Source organism: Prunus persica, chromosome G3 (assembly GCF_000346465.2).
Source record: "Prunus persica cultivar Lovell chromosome G3, Prunus_persica_NCBIv2, whole genome shotgun sequence".
Lineage (NCBI taxonomy): Eukaryota > Viridiplantae > Streptophyta > Magnoliopsida > Rosales > Rosaceae > Prunus > Prunus persica.
In genome coordinates, this window is record NC_034011.1 from 24145266 (window position 1) to 24166891 (window position 21626).

The 21626-nt window shown below is 37.6% G+C and overlaps 3 protein-coding genes across 3 annotated transcripts; all 3 read left to right on the forward strand.

The window, feature by feature from the left end:
- On the forward strand, positions 3208–6481 carry LOC18783560 (receptor-like protein kinase FERONIA). The gene has a single exon (XM_020559700.1). The coding sequence runs from the start codon at positions 3387–3389 to the stop codon at positions 6195–6197; it is 2811 nt and encodes a 936-aa protein (XP_020415289.1). The 5' UTR covers positions 3208–3386; the 3' UTR covers positions 6198–6481.
- Positions 8903–11622, forward strand: LOC18781843 (receptor-like protein kinase FERONIA). Its single transcript, XM_007215460.2, has one exon. The coding sequence runs from the start codon at positions 9518–9520 to the stop codon at positions 11168–11170; it is 1653 nt and encodes a 550-aa protein (XP_007215522.1). The 5' UTR covers positions 8903–9517; the 3' UTR covers positions 11171–11622.
- LOC18782211 (receptor-like protein kinase FERONIA) lies at positions 12460–15882 on the forward strand. The gene has a single exon (XM_007217090.2). The coding sequence runs from the start codon at positions 12997–12999 to the stop codon at positions 15643–15645; it is 2649 nt and encodes an 882-aa protein (XP_007217152.2). The 5' UTR covers positions 12460–12996; the 3' UTR covers positions 15646–15882.

Genomic DNA, 21626 nt, shown 5'->3' on the forward strand with positions numbered 1-21626 from the left:
CATTTTATCTAAATCTACATGTTTATCAAGTATAGTAGAGTATACTACTTATGTGGTAGGTACATTATGTTATATTTACCTAGTAATTAGGTGTATGATTTTATATTTACCTAGTATTTAGGTACATTATCTTATATTTATCTAGTATTTAGGTACATTATCTTATATTTACCTAGTATTTAGGTACATTATCTTATATTTAACTAATAATTAGGTATACTATATCATATATACCTAGTAGTCAAATAAATATTCGTTGGGAAGATATCATCAATAATTCTCCTACTTTCACTGTTTTATATGAACTTCTTTTATGTCATGACGGCAATAGAAGTATTCAAAATTCAAATTTTGAAATCTATTTAGAAGGAAAGAACATTAATTTGGATTTTCAGTTAATATTCTTTCTTTATTTTTCTTAAAGGGTAAAACTGACATATGAAAAAATTAATAAAAGTCAATAGACCCAAATATACAGCAAAAAAAGTGTGTACTAAATCTAACGATGACTAGGAATTTTAGGGCTCGTTTGGTACACAGGACTGTCTTGGCATGGACTATGCTTAGGGACTGGCTTGGCTTGACTTGGCTTGGTCTAAGTTGGATAACACTTATCTTACGTTTGGTGTATGCTTGGATTAGGACTATAATTTTTTTATTTTTTCAAAAATATCTATATATATGTATTTTATAATATATAAAATATATATGTATATATACAATTACATACATATGATATATACATAGGTGTATATATGTATATTATAATATACATGGGTATAATACATATACATATATTTATATATATGTATGTATATTATAATATATAATATATATATATGGGTATGTTGTAATAATAATAATATACATGTATATACGTGTATATACGTATAGTATATATGTATGTATATATACATATACATTATATATATTATAAAATACATATGTATATATAATATATGTATAATATATGTATATATATTATATATTATAACATGGGGGTGGATCCGTGGCACCATGTTTTTGACACAAGTTTTGACACAAATTTTAAACCCTTAGATTAGACTACAATAAATGGCTGAGATTAAATAAACTAATTCTTTCAACTTAAAATAATTATAATTTAATTTAATTAACTTTGCTATTCAATTTTCTCTCTCCACATTTATATTTTCACTTCTTCCTAAAAGCATCAACATTCTATCTCACGACATCTTCTTCTTCTTTTTCATGACTTTCCCTTTTTTTTACTTCTCTCTTCTTTTTGCCCACACACTATTTTCCTCCATAACAAGAAACAACGAACCCAACCCATATAGCAAAATCAAATACCCAGTAGGGAAGATTGACGTAGGGAGGAGGAAGGTTGATCTTTGTAATTTTTTTTTTCGTTTTTTTTTTCTGGTGCTGCTAAATTAAAACCTCTATTTCCCCTTGCTGAGAAAAACAAAAAAAGGATCAAGCAGTTAGTTGATTGAGATTCATTTTGATCATCCCCAATGAAATTTCAAGAACCTAAGAGCATGATTACCCTGCCCTCCATGGAACTCCCCCAAATTCGTTTTGATTCTGAGTGGAGAGAAAGTAATTGCATATAACTAGCAGTAGGCAAATGGAGATTTTTGGCACATCGAGGCTGTGGAGGAGATTACGCTGGGCATGGAGGAAGGGGGATGTAGAATTTGGAGACAGTCCAATTCATAATTATTAGATTAAAATAATAATAATTAGAATAAATGTATTATTTCCAAGATAATAATAAATTAGCTGTGAGATTTAATCTGAGTCATTAATAGTGCTTAAATCTAAGGGTTCAAAATTTGTGTCAAAAGTTGTGTCAAAAATATGGTGCCACGGATCCGCCCCCTTATAACATACATATATATATGTATATACATGTATATAATATATGTGTATATAGGTGTATCTATATATTATAATATATATATGGGTATAATACATATATATATATATATGTATATTATAATATATATACATATAGTATAAATATATAATGTATATGTGTATATACGTGTGTATATGTATATTATAATACATACATGGGTATAATATATATACACATATATGTATATTATAATACATACATGGGTATAATATATATACACATATATGTATATACAGAGAGCTTCCATTGAGGGATCCCTCAAATAAGCTTATTTGAGGGACACTCCTTGTAGGCCCCACTCCGGACTGTATTTCACTAATCCAAACCGTCTATTTTGTAGATACTCATTCAAAGATCATCCCTACAAAAAATCACTTGAATCCGATATCATTTGACCACTCAATTAAGTTATTGAAATTTTAGCATTTTCTTGAAGTACCGTGTTCATTGATTTTGTAAGACACAATTGGATGTCGAAACGGTTTTCAATTTGTCTAATTTTTTGTAAGGATGATCTATGAATGAAGACCTAAAAAATAGATGTTTGGATCATTGGGAAAAAAATTGTAGGGTACCCTAAAGGGCGTCCCTTAAATAATTTTATTTGAGGGATCCCTCAATAGAATGGGACTGTATGTATATATACTTATATATATATATATTACATATATTCATGTATGCTATTATTATAATATTAATATGTATGTGTATATGGGTATATTATAATAATAATATACGTGTATATATCTATATGTATTTATATATTATATATGTATGTATGTGTTTATATATATATATATACGTGTATATATGTACATTAATATATAACATATTATATATTACATATATACATGTATACATGTATGCTATTATTATAATATTAATATGTATGTGTATATGAGTATATTATAATAATAATATATGTGTATATATCTATATGTATTTATATATATATTATATGTATATATGTGTTTATATATATATACATGTATATGTGTATATATATATGTATATATGTACATTATAGTATATGTGTATGTAATAATAATAATAATAATAATAATATATGTTATTAGTATTACAATATAATATATGCATCTTGTACATTGGTGAACATAGGACTAGCTAATCTTCCCTTTCTACATGGGCTTAGTAGTCCCCTTCTAATGAGGTGTTTTTGGTGGGCCCGGTATTAGCAATCTCATCTAAGACTAGAATTAAATGAAACAAACATGGTACTAAATTTAGTCCAAACCAGTCCAAGCCAAGATTGTGTACCAAACGACCTCTTAGACTCAGATCAAAAAACTCCTAAAAAAAATCATAGGTGGAGACAAAGCTTTCTAATAAACGTGACAACGTGTACATTATTACAGTCCCCAATTTGTTCTTCACGTCCACTGCGAACCCGAAAAATAAGTTACGCAGTTGTCAAAGTCTCTCTATTATCTTGACTTATGTTGTTGATCAAGAATCTTGAATGGAGAGTACGTATATATGGAGCCAAAAGCTTGACTTGGAAAAGTCTTTGATGATGACCATATGGCCCCACTTGTGCAAAAGATATTCCACTCAGAGATCCACACTCATAACATATCCATGTAACTCTCCCCCCCTTTACTTCTCTTTGCTAATAACCCAAGCATCAAACAGACACGTTGATACAATTCCCATGATGAAACCAATTCTCAGCAAACCTCTTTACTTTTCCTTGTTTGTGCACCTGATCATTGTCACCGTGTTCGCAGCCAGCGATCCGCAACCTGTCTACTCTCCGGTTGAAGATATCACCGTTAATTGTGGCTATTCCGGTGACAAGATCGGTGAAGATGATGGCCGAAATTGGATTGGAGATATCAACTCAAAATTTTCACCGTTTGAACACCAAGCAGTCGGTAACAAATCCGAATCCAAAGAAGCACCTCATTCGTACACCTTCAAACCGGTGCCTTACACCACAGTGCGGCTTTCTCGCTCTGAATTTACTTACAGTTTTAAACTCAATAGCGGCCAGAAGTTCATCCGCTTGTATTTCAACCCAGTTTCCTATGGCCCGGACTTTGACCAATCCAAAGCCCTCTTCTCAGTCAAAGCAGGGAACTTTACCCTTCTCCACGACTTCAATGCTTCAGTCACTGCCGAAGCTTTTAATTTTACCAAAATAATATACAGGGAGTTCTGTTTGAACATTGATGAGGAAAAGAGCTTGAACATCACATTTACTCCGAGCAGAACAATCCCAGATGCGTATAGCTTTATCAACGGAATTGAAATTGTGTCCATGCCCACCAATCTTTACTACAGTCCGCTTGAAATGGAAAGCGCCCGTCAGATTAAGACAGTTGGTTCCGGAACCAACTTTCGCATCGAAAACAGCACTGCTCTGCAGATGGCGTACCGAATAAACATTGGCGGCAAGTCGCTATTGTTCAAAGAAGACACAGGCATGTACCGCAATTGGGATGATGGTGAAATGGAGCAATATTACTTGGAAGATTTAAGTGTTACGAGAAGCGTTAGACCACAAAACGTTAGTACTCAACTCAACTTTTCTGAAATACCAGCGTACACAGCACCAGAGGAAGTGTACCGAACGGGCCGGTCGATGGGCAGAAACGATACCCTAAACAAGAGCTACAATCTCACCTGGCGTTTTCCCTTAGATTCCAAGTTTTATTACCTGGTTAGGCTCCATTTTTGTGAGTTTCAACATGCAATTAGCCAGACTTACGACAGGACGTTTGCAATCTACATGGACAATCAAACTGCTGAAACAAATGCTGACATAATTCAATGGAGTCATGGAAATGACAGACCAGTGTACAAAGACTACGTGGTATTTATTCCTGAAGGCCACGAGTATCTTTTTCTCGCACTGCGTGCAAATCCAAATGATCAGACGACGACATACAGCGATGCACTCTTGAACGGGCTGGAAATCTTTAAACTTGACTCACAAGGAAATCTCGCCGGACCAAACCCAGTTCCACCTCCTATGATCCTACCAAAGGGGCCCTCAAAACCCAACAGCAACAACAAGAAGTCAAGGCCTCCTATGCTTGCCATTGTCGGTGGTGTTGTAATTTCCAGTACACTTGCAGCGCTATGTGCACTCGGGTTCTTGGTTTTCAGGCAAAGGCGGAAAGCCAAGGAGTCCGACCGCTCCAGCCACGGAAAGACGAACTCAACCAACACTCGCGACTCATCTTTACCCTCCGAATTGTGTCATCGCTTTTCACTAGCCGAGATCAAGGCCGGCACCCAAAACTTCAAAGATATTTGTATTATTGGGCGTGGCGGGTTTGGCAACGTGTATAAAGGATACATCGATGATGGAGGCACCCCCGTTGCAGTCAAAAGGCTGAAACCAGAGTCGTCACAGGGGGCCCTCGAGTTCAAGACAGAGATCGAGATGCTCTCTCAACTCCGCCACCGTCATTTGGTTCCACTCATTGGGTATTGTATGGATGAAGGTGAGATGATCTTGGTGTATGAATACATGGCACATGGGACCCTCAGAGACCATCTTTACCACACAGATAATCCAACTCTTTCTTGGGAAGAAAGGCTTCAGATTTGTATTGGCGCAGCAAGGGGATTACACTACCTTCATACCGGTGCCAAGTATACCATCATCCACCGTGATGTAAAGAGCACAAACATCTTGCTAGATGAAAAGTGGGTGGCCAAGGTTTCGGATTTTGGGTTGTCAAAAATGGGCACAATCACTATGTCCAAGACCCACATCAGCACGATGGTGAAGGGTAGTTTTGGGTATCTAGATCCCGAATACTACCGCCGTCAACAACTCACTGTGAAGTCTGATGTGTACTCATTTGGTGTAGTCTTATGTGAGGTATTGTGTGCGAGGCCAGCTTTGATTCGTACGGTGGAGAAGAAGCAAATGAGCTTGGCTGAGTGGGCCAAGAACTGTCACCGAAATGGGGCACTTGAGCAAATCATTGATCCGAGCTTGAAGGGTAAGATTGAAACCCACTGCTTCAATAAATTCGCCGAGATTGCAATGAGCTGCCTGCATGATAATGGGATTGAAAGGCCATCAATGAATGATGTGTTGAGCGGGCTTGAGTATGCATTGGAGCTTCAACGGAGCGCTGATAGGGATATCATCAACAACACTAACACTGGAAGGAAGAAGGAAGATGAGGTTGCTCTCACCAAGAACATGCAAGGGTTTAGTTCTAGTGAGAAAACTTGTGCGACCAGTGAATCCATTACAGGGATGTCTGGGACATTGTTTTCCAAGATCAATGATTCGGAAGGCAGATGATGATGAGGAGCATTAACTCACCAAATAATCTGCCTAAAACCGTGGCATGGCATGGAATAAATGACGAAAGCAGTTAGTGTCACAAAGATCAGATGATGTTTCTCACTCATTCCCTCATTACTATTCTTAATTTTTAGGTCATGTTTTCATCTGCCTCTTTAAAATTCGAGTTGTTATTTTGAATTTTGAGGTGATTTGAGAGGTTTATTATTATTTTTTTTAAATAAAGAAAGATGTTATACTAGCAAGACTTTTTTGTTAACAAAGAAAGATGTTTTTGGGAATTTGAGGTGTCACTTACAAGACTTTTGTTAACAAAAGAAAGATGGGCTTGTTCATATGAAAAAATAAATAAAAAAAGATGGAATTATTTTAATGAGAAAAAGAAATAAAGTTTGATGTTCATAACTTCATATAAGACTGGTTTGTTTTGATAGTTATGAACCTCCGAAGATAAATTTAAGGGTCCATGTCCATCTCACTGTGGATCACATATTATATATCAACTAGTATGATATAAAAAGAGTGGACAGCTTCTTTCATTTTTGTTTTTTTTCTTGACCAAAGAAAGAATATATAGTAGAACTTTATTTTTCCTTGACAGTACGAAGTGGACTAGTCACACAATGGATAAGAAGGGCCAGAAGCTGTGGCCTCCGCTGGCCTAAGAAAAATAAGGGCTAGAAGAAGAGAAATAATCTGTGCCAAGCAATCGCACTAGCATTATTGATTCCCTTTTACATATATCTCTGTCAATTACTGCAGCCGACAAAACCATGTGTGTGAAAATGATCATAAAACTCCAAAACCCTGCTGTCTGTTTGTGTTGAATTATCAACGCACCACCAGCACCACGCGAGGACTTCCATAAGTTAGCAAGCTACTGCTAGCTTTATAATAAGAGTCGCGGGTGTTGTACAAACCTGCAGTGCGAGAGAAAATAATTAACAAGGAGGAAGGAGCTGGGAGCTGCAGGTGTGAAGATGGGTCACCGATCTCATTCAGTATCTCTAATACTGTCGGTGACGGTGATGGTAATGGCCATGTCGACGGAGCTGCCCATCACAAGCCATTGCATGATGATGAACAAGAGCAGCACTCCCTTGATCAACTGGTCTAATAATTCCCTGGTCGAATTTAAATTTGACCGAGACCTGCTTAATAACAACATTGACGGAGCACAGGGTGAATCGGACTTGGGCTTGGCGGTCGTCATGCACATGGTGGATTCAGAAGAAACTAGCAGAAGGCTCTTGACAGCCGCTCGGTTTAGTTTTGCAATACATAGTCTACAAGGTAGCAGCACGTTTTGTTCGAAGCAAGGCTCCCAGTATGATGGTTGCCTTGCTCAAAAAAATATCCCCACCCATAACAACTGTCGCGGTGCTGACCCGTACCGTAAGGACTGCCCACACTAACTTGCCGCAATACGTACGTATTCTGCTTCTTGTTAGAGTCATGCAATATTACACTAGTTTCATTTCTGGATGTAATTAATTAAGTGGGGATGGACGACACTTGTAGACTGGTCGGCTCTGCTTGATTTGGTTATGGACCATGTCTTAATTAATTAAATAACTAATATGCTGTTGTTGCTTGCCTTAGTAGATAAAAAAATCTGTATATCATGGCGATATTAATGTGTTTTTTTATTGTACTCGTATAATGTTGGAGTGTATATATGGACTTCACAATTGCGTGCAGTCTTGAAAATGAGTTGTAAATTGTGATATGGTGTAAAAACGAACAAAAGAAATAAAAACAGAGAGTGGTGAGTATGATGAAAATCTAATAAAAGTTACTTATTACGATTAGACCATGGAAGTCTTCCACAAGAGCATATCCATGCAGCATCATTGAATTTATATTGTCAGCCATTGAATTTACTTTAACAAAATCAGACGGCTAAGATTAAAAGAGGAAAGAAAAGGATCTGATATTTTTATTTATTATAGGATCAGTATACCCAAAAGCAAGTCTTTGATGCTTGATGAAAAAACAAACCAGATATTTAGTCATATATTTATTCTTAGCACTAAAATTATAAATAAATTCCACATCATTTAATCTTTATAAATAAGTCCGAAAAAACCCCAAACAATGACTGCTTGCCTTATTGAATTTAATTTTGATTATTAAATTATTTTGATACCCTTTTGAGTGTTTTGGGCTTTGTTATGAGGTTTTTGGGTTGGGTTTGTTTTAAGAAATTAATGACAATTTTGTAATTTAAAAAAAGTTAAAAGTCTTTTTATTATGTTGTAAATGGGCTTTGAGTATGTTTTTAAAGTCCATTTCATATTTAAAAAAATTTATAATTTGAACTCCTATATTCCATATAATAATGAATCTTCCAAAAAGAAAATGGAGACTTTGGAAAAATCCAAAGGAGAGAGAAATTTTTTAAAAGAAGCTAAAATAGACAAAATTACCCTTACTTATTTTTTGATTTCTTAAGGAATCCTTTACATTTGCATTTCTTTGATTTGAAAATTGAGATGTTTTTTTGTTTTTGTTTTTAAAAACTTTGGTTTTTTTCAAAAATGAAAGGTTTTTTTGTGATTAAAGCTTAAATTTACTAAAAGGAAAAATGCAAGTCTTTCATCCATATCCCACTCCAAGTTGTGCATACAATCTAAAATGTAACGACAACTAGAAGACCAGCTCAGCTGATTAAAATCATTGGACGTTTTGGTCAAGTTGTGCTTTTCAGAAAAGAAAAGAAAACCAACTTGCTTTTACATTTCCACGCAATTTCTCACAAAAATTATGCATCTCTTTGCCCTTTTTTCGGGTAACTGGAAAATATCAGGCATCTCAATGATAAAAGGAGACCGACAACCATACGCCTACCTACCAGACACGTCAACACATGACGAAGAAATGGTAGCACTGAAACAATAGAAAGCTTATGCCTGAATTATTTTATGTTGACGAACATATATTTTTTTTTAAAATATTTTTTTTAAAGCAAAAGAAAGCTTAAAGTATACACCAAAAAGAAGAAAGCTGAAAGCTTTTTAACTTTCCTCCACCAAGAAGATGGAAAAGAAGAAACTCTGAACTTTCAGAGAACACCATTCCGTAAGCTTATTCTCCATATGAATACAACGACACTTGATAGAAGAAGACTTTCCAAATTCTCATTTGAAAATTAAACAGGGCAATCTCTCTGTTATGTTTCAGCAGCTTCCCTGTTTCTCATTTGATCATCATCCTTCTCCTCTTAATCAACACCTTAATTATCTTCTGATCTTTCTCTTCTATTAGATATCATCAAGAACCCAATTAGCAGCAAACACCTTTCCAAATCAATAACCATGAAGAAACTCCTTCTCCCTCCTCTGCCTCTCTACCTCCTTCCCCTGTTTCTGCAAATCGCCACCCTACTCTCTGCACCTATCTACACTCCAGTCGAAGACATCACCATCAACTGTGGCTCTTATGGAACCTCACCCAACATATATGACAACCGGAATTGGACTGGAGATATCAACTCAAAATTCTCTCCCTTTGAATTGCACCAAGATAACACCAACACCTCATCCCAAGTCAGAGAAGCACCTCCCTCCTCTGTTAGCCAAGTACCCTACACCACAGCTCGGCTTTCTCTTTCCGAATTTAGTTACAAAGTTCCCCTCTCCACCGGGCAGAAATTTATTCGTTTACACTTCCACCCAGTTTCATATGACCCCGGCTTCGACCGATCCAAAACCCTCTTCTCTGTCCAAGCAGGTGGCTTTACCCTTCTCCATGATTTCAATGCTTCTGTAACTGCTGATGCTAGTGAGACTGAGACGCTAATAAGAGAGTTCTGTTTGAATATTGATGAAGGACAGAGCTTGACCATCACGTTCACTCCGAGCAGAGCAATCCCAGATGCTTATGCCTTTGTCAATGGGATTGAGATTGTGTCCATGCCCACCAATCTTTACTACACTGCATCCGAAAGCCATGGAGTTGATTATGTAGGCAACGAAGTCAATTATCGCATCGAAAACATCACGGCGATGGAGATGGTGTACCGAATAAACGTCGGTGGAAGTGCACTCTCTTTCGACCAAGACACTGGGATGTACCGCAATTGGGACAGTGTAGTAGACGAGCAAAAGTACTTGGATGATTTGAGTTCCAGGTGGACTGTTCTTCCACAAAACGTTAGCCTTCAACTCAACTTTGTGAAAATACCAGAGTACTCTGCTCCACAAGTAGTTTACCAAACGGGCCGGTCCATGGGCAGCAACCACACCCGAAACAAGAGCTACAAACTGACCTGGGAATTTCCCGTAGATCCCATGTTTCTTTACCTGCTAAGGCTACATTTCTGTGAGTTTGAGCCTGAAATTATGGACACTGGGGACCGATCGTTTCTAATCTATGTGGACAACCAACTTGCTGAGCCACAAGCCGACATAATCATGTGGAGTGGTGGAAATGGGAGACCAATCTACAGGGACTACGTCGTGTTCATGCCTGCAGGCGCTGATCAGAAGAAAGTTAAGCTCTTTCTTGCACTGCAAGCAAACCCAAGAGATTGGATGACTAAATACAATGATGTACTCTTGAACGGCCTTGAACTCTTCAAACTAAGTGATACAAATGGTAATCTCGCCGGACCAAACCCCGACCCACCTCCACCAAAGCCGGTGCAGCTGAAAACCCCCTCAAAACAGTCGAAGAAGAAGTCAACTCCTATGCTTGCCACCGTTGCTGGTGCAGTTTCCGCCATACTCGTATTATTCTGTGTCCTCGGATTCTTGGTTTTCAGGCGAAGAAGAAGATCCAAGGATACTTTTGATGTACTGTCCGGTTTGTGTCGTGAGTTTTCATTGTCCGAGATCAAAGCCGCCCCCAAAAACTTCAACCAGGATTTCATTATCGGTGTTGGTGGGTTTGGCCACGCGTACAAAGGGAGCATCGATCAGGGCACAAACCCAAGTCGCAACATAGCGGGGCAGGAGATTCGAATTTGAGCGATAAGATGAAGGGTGAAGATGACGTGTGGCTAAAGAGTGAGAGTGATGCAGGGTTTATTAGTTGTAGCTGGGAAGATTCGTCGGAGATGAAGGAGAGCAGAGTGACCAAACCAAGTAGTCAGCACAATTCTTCTACTAACGAATCCATGAAAGGAATGTCTGGGACTGTGTTCTCTGAGATCAACGATCCCAGTGGACGATGATGATTATCTGTGCAAATTAATATTCTTAATCATATATGGTATAGGGCTTGCGTGGAGTTGTATATCCATATGATGCAATTGTAAATATATTTGTAATTTTCTCCTTGTTTTTAATATTCTGCAAAATTAAAACTTCCATATAGTCTTGCAATTTCTTATTGCATACCAAATTGGGAATGTTGATTAAAGATTCCAACACTATTTGTAATTTTGTTACTGTCAAAAATTACTTGCTCTTTTCTTTTCTTTTTTCGCCTAAACAAAAATTTATTCCTCACTAATCATGCTTAATAGATTCCTCTTCCTTGAAATTGTTAGAAAGTATATAGATAGTTGAACTTTCTTAGGGTAGTCAGATTGTCAATTTTGGATTGAAAAATGTTTGATGATCATACGTCCCTACCCTACTTGTACAAAAAAAATCCAATCAGAGATCCACACACCCACACATAACATATCCATAACTCTCCCTCCCTTTACTTATCTTTGCTAAACCCCACACACACACACACACACACATATATATAATAACCCGAGCATCAAACAAACACCTACAACTACCATGGTGAAGCAAAAGGTTGAAGGATGTAGCATATCTACATGGTCCCATATCATGTGGTCTGATAAGGTGGTACAAAAAAGATGGTCTCCTCCATAGCTCAACTGAATCAAGCATCATCTTTAAAAAAGAAAACAATAATATTGGCAGCCGTTGAATTTACTTTAACAGAGTCAGACGGCCAAGATTAAAAGAGGAAAGAAAAGCATATGTGATATATCTTTTTCTATTATAGGATCAGCATAACCAAAAGCAAGTCTTTGATGTTTTGTTTTTTTGGTAACGCAAGTCTTTGATGTTGACCAAACAGAGAAAAGCAAGTCTTTGATCCATATCCTGCTTACGCTCAAGAAATTCAATACAAGCATGCAAACAATAATGCAGCGACAACTAGAAGACTAGCTTATTAAAAATAATAGGATGCTTTTGTCCCCTTGTGGAAGTGTAGGTTTTTAAAACAATTTTAGGCAAATAAGCTTCCATTCGAAAGAAATCAGAGTGATTGTGCTTTTTATTTGTGCTTTTCAGAAAAGAAAACAGAAACAACTTTCTTTTACATTTCCACGCAATTTCTTAGAAAAATATACATCTCAATGATAAAAGGAGACCTCCACTAACACATTTGAAACGACAATCATAGGCCTACCTACCAGACCCATCAACACATGACAAAGATAGGGTAGCACTGAAACAATAGAAAGCTTATGTCTGAATTATTCTCTCTTGACGAACCTAATTTCTTTAAAAATAAAAAATAAAAAAGCAAAGAAAAAGTTTACACCAAAAAGATGGAAAAGAAGCAGCTCCGAACTTTCAGAGAACACCACTTGTGTAGCTTATTCTCCATGTGAATACACACTTTCTTGATCAGAAGTTTCAAATTCACATTTGAAAATTAAACGGGGCAATCTCTCTGTTATGTTTCAGCAGCTTCCTCGTTTCTCAGTTGATCATCGTCATCCTCCTCTTAATCAACACCTTAATTACCCTCTAATCTTCCTCTTCTCTTAGATATCATCAAGAACCCACTTAGCAGCAAACACCTTTCCAAAACAATAACCATGAAGAAACTCCTTCTCCCTCCTCTGCCTCTTTACTTCCTTCCCCTGTTTCTTCAAATTGCCACCCTACTCTCTGCACCTATCTACACTCCGGTGGAAGACATCACCATCAACTGCGGCTCTTCCGGAACATCATTAAACATGGATGACAACCGGAATTGGACTGGAGATATCAACTCAAAACTCTCCCCCTCTGAGTTTAACCAAGCTAACACCAACACCTCCTCCCAAGTCAGAGAAGCACCCCCCTCCTCCTCTGTTAACCAAATCCAAGTGCCTTACACCACCGCTCGTCTTTCTCGCTCCGAATTTACTTACAAAGTTCCCCTCTCCACCGGGCAGAAGTTTATTCGCTTCTACTTCCGCCCAGTTTCATATGGCCCCGACTTTGACAGGTCCAAAGCCCTCTTCTCTGTCCAAGCAGGTGGCTTTACCCTTCTCCATGATTTCAATGCTTCTGTAACTGCTGATGCTGGTGAGACTGAGAAGCTAATAAGAGAGTTCTGTTTGAACATTGATGAAGAACAGAGCTTGGCCATCATGTTCACTCCGAGCAGAGCAATCCCAGATGCTTATGCCTTTATCAATGGGATTGAGATTGTGTCCATGCCTACCAATCTTTACTACACTTCTCCTGAAAACCCAGATGGTGCCCATTTTGTAGGCAACAATATCAAGTATCCTATTGAAAACAGCACGGCGATGGAGACGGTGTACCGAATAAACGTCGGCGGAAGCGGACTCTCATTCGACCAAGACACTGGGATGTACCGCAATTGGGAGAATGTGGTATACGAGCAAAAGTACTTGGATGATTTGAGTTCCAGGTGGACTGTTCTTCCACAAAACGTTAGCCTTCAACTCAACTTTGTGAAAATACCAAAGTACTCTGCTCCAGAAACAGTTTACCAAACTGGCCGGTCCATGGGCAAGAACCACACCCAAAACAAGAGCTACAACCTCACCTGGGAATTTCCCGTAGATCCCAAGTTTCTTTACCTGCTAAGGCTACATTTCTGTGAGTTTGAGCCTGAAATTATGGACACTGGGGACCGATCGTTTCTAATCTATGTGGACAACCAACTTGCTGAGCCACAAGCTGACATAATCATGTGGAGTGGTGGAAATGGGAGACCAATCTACAGGGACTACGTTGTGTTCATGCCGGCAGGCCCTGATCATAAGAAAGTTAAGCTCTTTCTTGCACTGCAAGCAAACCCAATAAATTGGATGACTAAATACAATGATGTACTCTTGAACGGCCTTGAACTCTTCAAACTCAACGATACAAATGGAAATCTCGCAGGACCAAATCCCGACCCACCTCCACCAAAGGAGATGCAGCCGAAAACCCCCTCAAAACAGTCGAAGAAGAAGTCAACTCCTATGATTCCCATCGTTGCTGGTGCAGTTTCCGCCATACTTGTATTACTCTCTGTCCTTGGATTCTTGGTTTTCAGTCGAAGAAGAAGAGACAAGGATACCGATGATGACCCATTTGTACCTTCCGGTTTGTGTCGTGAGTTTTCATTGTCTGAGATCAAAGCCGCCACCAGAAACTTCAACGAGGGTTCTATTATCGGTGTTGGTGGGTTCGGCCATGTGTACAAAGGGAGCATCGATCAGGGCACCGTTGTTGCAATCAAACGGCTTAAACCCGAGTCGCAACAAGGGGTCCCAGAGTTTAGGGCGGAGATCGATATGCTCTCCCAACTCCGCCACCAACATTTGGTGTCTCTCATCGGGTACTGTAAAGATAGAAGGGAAATGATCTTGGTGTATGAGTACATGGAAAATAAGACTCTTTATGATCATCTAATGAAGCCAAAATCCGATCCTAATGCACAACCACTTCCTTGGGGAAAACGGCTCCAGATTTGTATTGGCGCAGCGCGTGGTTTGCACTACCTTCACACTGGTGGTACGGAAGGCACCATCATTCACCGTGATGTAAAAAGCACAAACATTTTATTGGACGAGAAATGGGTGGCCAAAGTTTCGGATTTCGGGTTGTCGAAAATGAGCTCGATGACCATGTCCAAAACCCACATTACCACGGCAGTGAAGGGTAGTTATGGGTATTTGGACCCAGAATACATGCTCCGAAATCAATTGACCGAGAAGTCGGATGTGTACTCATTCGGCGTCGTGTTGTGTGAGGTGCTGTGTGCAAGGCCAGCCTTGATGCGTACAGTGGAGAAGAAGGAAATGAGTTTGGCTATGTGGTTCAAGGCCTGCCATCAGAATGGGGAACTTGATCAAATCATCGATCCAAGCTTGAAGGGTAAAATTGAAGACGAGTGCTTCAAAGTGTTCGTTGAGATTGCGCTGAGTTGTATGCATGAGAATGGGAAACAACGTCCGTCGATGAACAACGTGGTGGAGGGGCTTGTGCAAGCATTAAAACTTCAGCAGAACGGAGATAAGATGGACGAGGATGACGAAACCAAGGGTGAAACAAAGGAGACTGCAATTATGAATGAGAGCGATGGAGGTTTTAGTTCCAGCTGGACAGAGTCATCTGATTCGAAGAACAGTAGTAGGGTCACCAACACCAGTAGTGATCAAAGTTGTTCGACCACCAACAATTCCATTAAAGGAATGTCCGGGACAGTTTTTTCTGAGATCAAAGATCCCAGTGGAAGATGATGCGTGACGATCATGAGCAACACTTGTAATAAAATTAAAGAGAAGAATATATCTTGCTAAAACTCAGAAGCTTCATTTGGATTGTGTGGTAAGTTTTAATATTATTGTAAGCTTGTAATTCTAACTCAATTTGTGATTGTTATCTGTTAAAATTCCAAGGCATGTACAAGATGCATGAATTGTTTATTCCTATGAGGATGACCAAATGTATTGGATTTTTATGCATGCCATTGCCAACTGTGGAAGCTCCGATACGCTATTCGCTGTGCAAAAGTTGGGGAATCAAATGGTCTTTTAATACTCTTAATTAAAGTGAGATAGTGGGAGACCTGATGAACTGATAATTGAACTTTTTTATGTTTCGTAGTATATGGGGCCACACCCAAAATCATCACATCATAAAAGTCGAAACCAATTAGGTTTAGTTTTCTTATATTATGACTTCTAAAAACAAATGAATAAAACATTTGTAGTTTAAACAATTTTAGTTCAAAAAATAATAATTGAAGACAAAACAATTAGGGTGGAGTTTTAAGTATAATACAATTATGATGAGAAAAAACTGATTTAATACCTTTAAAATAAATAAAATATAAAATAAAATTCCAAGCAACAACCACCTTCCTCCTTAAATAGCCTCTATACTGCCTGCCAATTGTCACTGCCCTCATTAAACGGTTCACGTGCTTTAGCTTCTTCTTGATAATTGATCGAGGGCAAGTGCTTTAGCTTCTTATTGGTCACTTGGCTTAATCTTCCCATTCTACTCGTCATTGTCCTACTAATGGTCGCATCATCCCATAAAGGAGACATTGTCGTACTAATGGTCACTCTAAATTTCTGAGTTTGAAACCCAATTGTTTGTTGGGGCTTTATATTTATGTTCGTTTGAAACCAATTCCCAACCACGGTTTAACCCGCATGGCCCAAACCCAATCCATTTTATTCCAACGTGAGACAAACAAACACTCAGAGAAATTTCAACACAAAAATTACAAAATTAAATTTGAATGTAGTATGACTAGCATTTCTGTTAAATGAATAGTGGTGCCTCTTTGTGGTTTTTGATCATGCTAATTGGAGTGAGGGCTGCAGGCTCATACTGAAGTCCTCCAAATTAACAGCTGTGTCCTTTTCAGCAGCTGAAAAATGAAATGAAATTTTGTGTTGCTTTGCTATTAGAGCCACAATTGTGTATGGTCTTATTAGAGATGCCTTGATGGTAATGTATAGTTTATTTTTGAGAAAATTTGGTATCGATCCAAATTCTCAATTAAGAGTTTAGTTTAATTCTTGAATTTTGTGTTTTTTATCTAAGTCCTCTCACATTTATGTCGCATAGGATTACATTCCTTTTTTAATTTTATGATGTAATTATATTTTTTTGTTTAAAATTATTTTTTTTGTTCCAATTATGCCCCCTTATGATTTAAATCGAGTAAGATTGATTTGTATCTTAATAATTAGCAATTTACAATGTGTGCAATTGAATATAAACGGCAAATACAGCAGACGTATCCCAAGAATCATGCTCTTTTCAATCCAATCTTTGCTGATTTATTGCTTTTTCAATGCAGAGTTGAAATTATTTCAAATTAGGGTTCAATATTATAGATATTACCTGAGCCCGATGGTGAGATGCAATAAAGCGTTTGACATAATTTCAAAATTTGTCGTCAGTTTGCAGCACATCCCTTCCGGGTATTTTTATTATTTAGGTTTTTGATACTTTTTGCTTACTGGTTCCTTATGCTAATATGTCCAATGTTCTTTTGAGAATAGTTTGTGATTATGTTTTGCAGGTTGCGTGGTAGTACCTGGACTGTAGATTGTTTGGTATTTGAGTGGTAGTACTTGTAATTTGGGTATCTGTATATGTACCTTGGTGCGGTGGGTACAGGGTGCGATGTATACCTGATATATAGGTTAGGTGTTGGGGAAGGATACATGTGGTGAAGGTAGTCGCCATTTTACTTCTACGGGTCAAACTATTTTGTGGCACTCTTAACATTGAAAGAGTAATTTAAAGAAGAATAAATTTCCGTACACTCCCCTGGATTAGGACCACAATCGAACTTATCCATCTGGATTAAAAAATCAATCAATTTAACATCGGAATTAATTAAAATGGCCAATTTAACCTTCTTGTTAAATTTTGTGAATTTCAACCAAATTTTCTATTAACTCTAAGAGTAAATTTGTAATTTCAAGTAAAATAAATAATCAATCAATCAAACAAAAAGAAAAATAGAATAACAGTGGCGGCACATAGGAAAAGCTTCTTCACTAATCAACAATGCCGGACGACGATTACAACGAAATGGATATGGGGTTCTAAACCCTGATATGCATTTGATACTCATAACTCAACAAGTAACTTATTGAGAACTTGTTGATGCAGATATAGGAACCAGATTCGCCACGAGATCAAAATCCTCCACAACATCGGCAACCCCAACGTCGTCAATTGCCACGGCATTTTCGACCACAACGGTGAGATCGAGGTGTTGTTCAAGTTCATGGACGGCAGCTCGTTGGAATGCCAAAGGAGAGAAAGAGAAGCGTGGAGAGGGGAAGAGATAGGGAGAGAGAAAGTCACGTTTTTTTTCTTCGTCATTTTTATTTTATTTTATAACTATTTTAGCTTTTTATAATAATAATAATAAAATCAAATAATAAGTCACGTGTCATCGATATTATTTTTTGGACGGAAAAATATATGAAATTTTAAAAAATTAACTGCAAGAGTTAAATTGACAATTTCAATTAATTCGGATATTAGATTTGCTGACTTTTTATTTAAGGGAGTTAATTTCTACAAAGGTCACAGTTCATGGGTAAAATGGCTGAAAATCCTTTAAAGAACTCTTAAATCCTCATCTTTGCATGCTTTGTTTTGTGACATAAAATATATATATACAAAGGCTACGGCCCGAGTAGTAATTGAGTCCATGATCAATGTTGAGCCCAAGAAAACCCTATGATAATTAGAAGACCCCTTAAATAGGTAGGTTAGAATAACCCAACATATTATATATTGTTGTAAATAATATTGGTGAAGCCCACATAAAGAGAAATGATGGAAGAAAAATGATGGTGTTGAGTATGGAAGTCAAAAGAAGGAATGATGGTGTTAGAAGTGGGATAATTAGTCAAAAGATGAAATTATAATGTTGGGGAGAAATCATTATGTCTCCATTAGAAGCCTTTTACTTTGCCTATAAATAGGCTTGCTCATTCACTTGTAAGACACACCAAAATGAAGAGAAGAATGAGTGAGGAAAGATAGAAGAGGAAGAGAAGGAAGAATGAGGGTGAGTGAGTTGAGAAGAAAGAGAGCAAGAGAGAAATTCTCCAAGAGAGAAAATTGAGTGAGCCATACATATTGTAAACACAAAGTTGTAGCCCTATTATTTTACATAGTGGAAAAGTTACTGCTGCTGCTCTCCGGGGATGTAGGCATAGCCGAACCTCGTTAAATACTGTGTCTCATCTACTTTACGTGCAGCTCAATATTCGCATATATACCAGTTCATTTTATAACACGTTATCAGCACGAGAAGCTCTCAGGTATAATTTTTGTGCTGCACTATTATTTATACTACTAACCATTGTATATATATATATGAAAAGTTGATGGTAATATAATATGCTATATCTATTCACTTTTCTATTACTAACCACTAACAAAAATGGACCATTGGTAATACCAAACATATTATCAGTAGGAGACCGTTACTAATACTAACATTTTTCTTATTTTATTCGGTGGTGGTTTTTAACCCCATATTTATTTTATTTACTGTATGGTGTAGGTTTATTACCCATACAACAGTATTTATTGCAAATTGTGGTACGCCACATATTTCTTTGGCATAAGAGAATGATGAATTGAGGCTCCCCTCACATTTTGTTATATCTGGGCCGGAAGCTCATGAACCCAAATATATAAGATATTAGCGTGGCTTTTACTCAATTCATATTTCATGTCCATTTGAAAAGGGTGAATAAATTCTGAGTTTTGCGTTTAGCCCAGGCCAAAAGTTCCATACGTTGAAATATGAAATTTGGGAGAGTCGATGTGGTTATTTGAACCTATAAGGCACAAGGTTCCAAACCGTCATTTTGAAAAGACGTAAAAACTACAGGTGCAAGTTTAAGAATGTGCGCAATTATTATAACAGGAACATACAACAGATAGATTTTTTCCTGCAATGAAGGTGCAGGCCCTGTAAAATCTATAAAAATACATTATGTTCCGGAAGCCTCTGAAGGAAGAGGACGACGCCTCTTAAGCTTAGCCATGAGCCTCTCATGGTCTCCCAAAATTCTTTCATTGGAGACCTGCAGCATGTCTAGCCTTCTCAGTGTATCAACAGAGTACGAACTCACCAGTTTCAACAAGGCATTATTCTCTCCTTTAAGTTTCTCAACCTCCTGTTGAGACTCATGAAGCATTCTTTGGAGAGACGAATTTTCAGTTGTTAAATTCTCAACCTCGTTTGCTCTGGCACGCAAACGATCAGCCATGTTAGAAACAGAAGCAGCACTCTGAATGCTAAAAGCCATTGAGTCATCAATAGCCTCTTCCTCTGATCTCCCTGTCAACAACATTTCATCCATTGGAGTAATGAAATTCCTAGCTACTATGACAGCAGTAGCATCATTCATCATCACAGAATCATTAACTGTGAGATGACGATTTTTGGATACAAAAGATGGACGCCAAACTTGGGCGTCACTGGTTGTTGTGGGAGTATCATTTAAATTGAAATAATTTGGGCAGGAAGAAGAGGAAGCCATTTTAAGAAGGTTTCGAAGAAAGTCTTAAGAAAACTAAAGTTTCAGAAAATGAAGGAAGTTGAGTTGAAACGCAGTTGCTCCAATCAAGTTTTGCAAAGGCAATATCTATAGGAGGAAATATGGCTACAGTTTCCAGGATCCCAATATTATCTCAGATCCTCATACTATCTTTTTCTTTCCCAGATTCCAAAACTTCACGCGGCCTCCATTAATGTTTGTCGGCACTTTCGGCGTTTTCAAAGTATTATTTTCGTCAAAAGCCGATCTTGCTTTGCGGATTTCACGGAGCTACTTTTTCAAAAGTACCCCGAGAATCTCGCAATTTTCCTATGGTTAATTTGAAATTCACCGGTTCTACCTATTCCTCTTATTTGTGTATAAATGTGTTACTAACGAAATTTTCTTTGCAGAAGACATCCAGTTTTCTCAATACCTAGTGATGCGATATCTACTTATTTTTCTTATCAGTAAGCACTCAATAAGCCCGAGAAGCAAGACTATCTCTGATCATCCATTCAGGAAGCAAGACTATCCCTGATCACGTTTCCGCTACATCAGGAAACTGTGAAGGCGATCTTATGCTCTAATCTCCGGAAGTCCTTCTAGACTAGGAGATATGAGAGCTTATTGTCTGCTCCCACCAGCTTCCTTCCCTGATTGCTTACCTTACCTTGCAATTAATATCACAATCTTTGTATCTTTTCTTTCTTTTTATAACTCTCTGTTCATAAGGGTTTTTATTTCTTTAGAACGAACATCCGAAGAAAGAAGCCATACAGTGATCCTAACTCTGAAGGTTATTTATTTATTTTTGACAGAGGGAAGAATTGTGACTTTTTGCTCTTGCAGGATATAACTAGATCATCAAGCGTTACTGGGCCGATACGAGCTTGAATGATAATTGAGAAAAATTTCTCCCACCTAAGGATGTAAGCAATACTTGTGTTATTTTATGCTTATATACTTATTTGATATTTTATCTTGAAAGGTAACCAAATGGGAAGATAAGTCCGTTCCAAAAGAATGGCTTGTATGTATCCATGAATTATTAATGCAAATTTTACAGATTGCAAGTTGGATACATTGATAATACACTGCACAAATTAAAGTCCCATAAGAACAGAATATGGGTATGGCAGTGATCAATATGATGCACGCCTGTTGCGTAGCAAATGATG

Excerpts from the sequence above, each read along its gene's own strand:
- LOC18783560 (XM_020559700.1), top strand. The coding sequence starts at position 3,387 with ATGGAGAGTACGTATATATGGAGCCAAAAGCTTGACTTGGAAAAGTCT.
- LOC18781843 (XM_007215460.2), top strand. The coding sequence starts at position 9,518 with ATGAAGAAACTCCTTCTCCCTCCTCTGCCTCTCTACCTCCTTCCCCTG.
- LOC18782211 (XM_007217090.2), top strand. The coding sequence starts at position 12,997 with ATGAAGAAACTCCTTCTCCCTCCTCTGCCTCTTTACTTCCTTCCCCTG.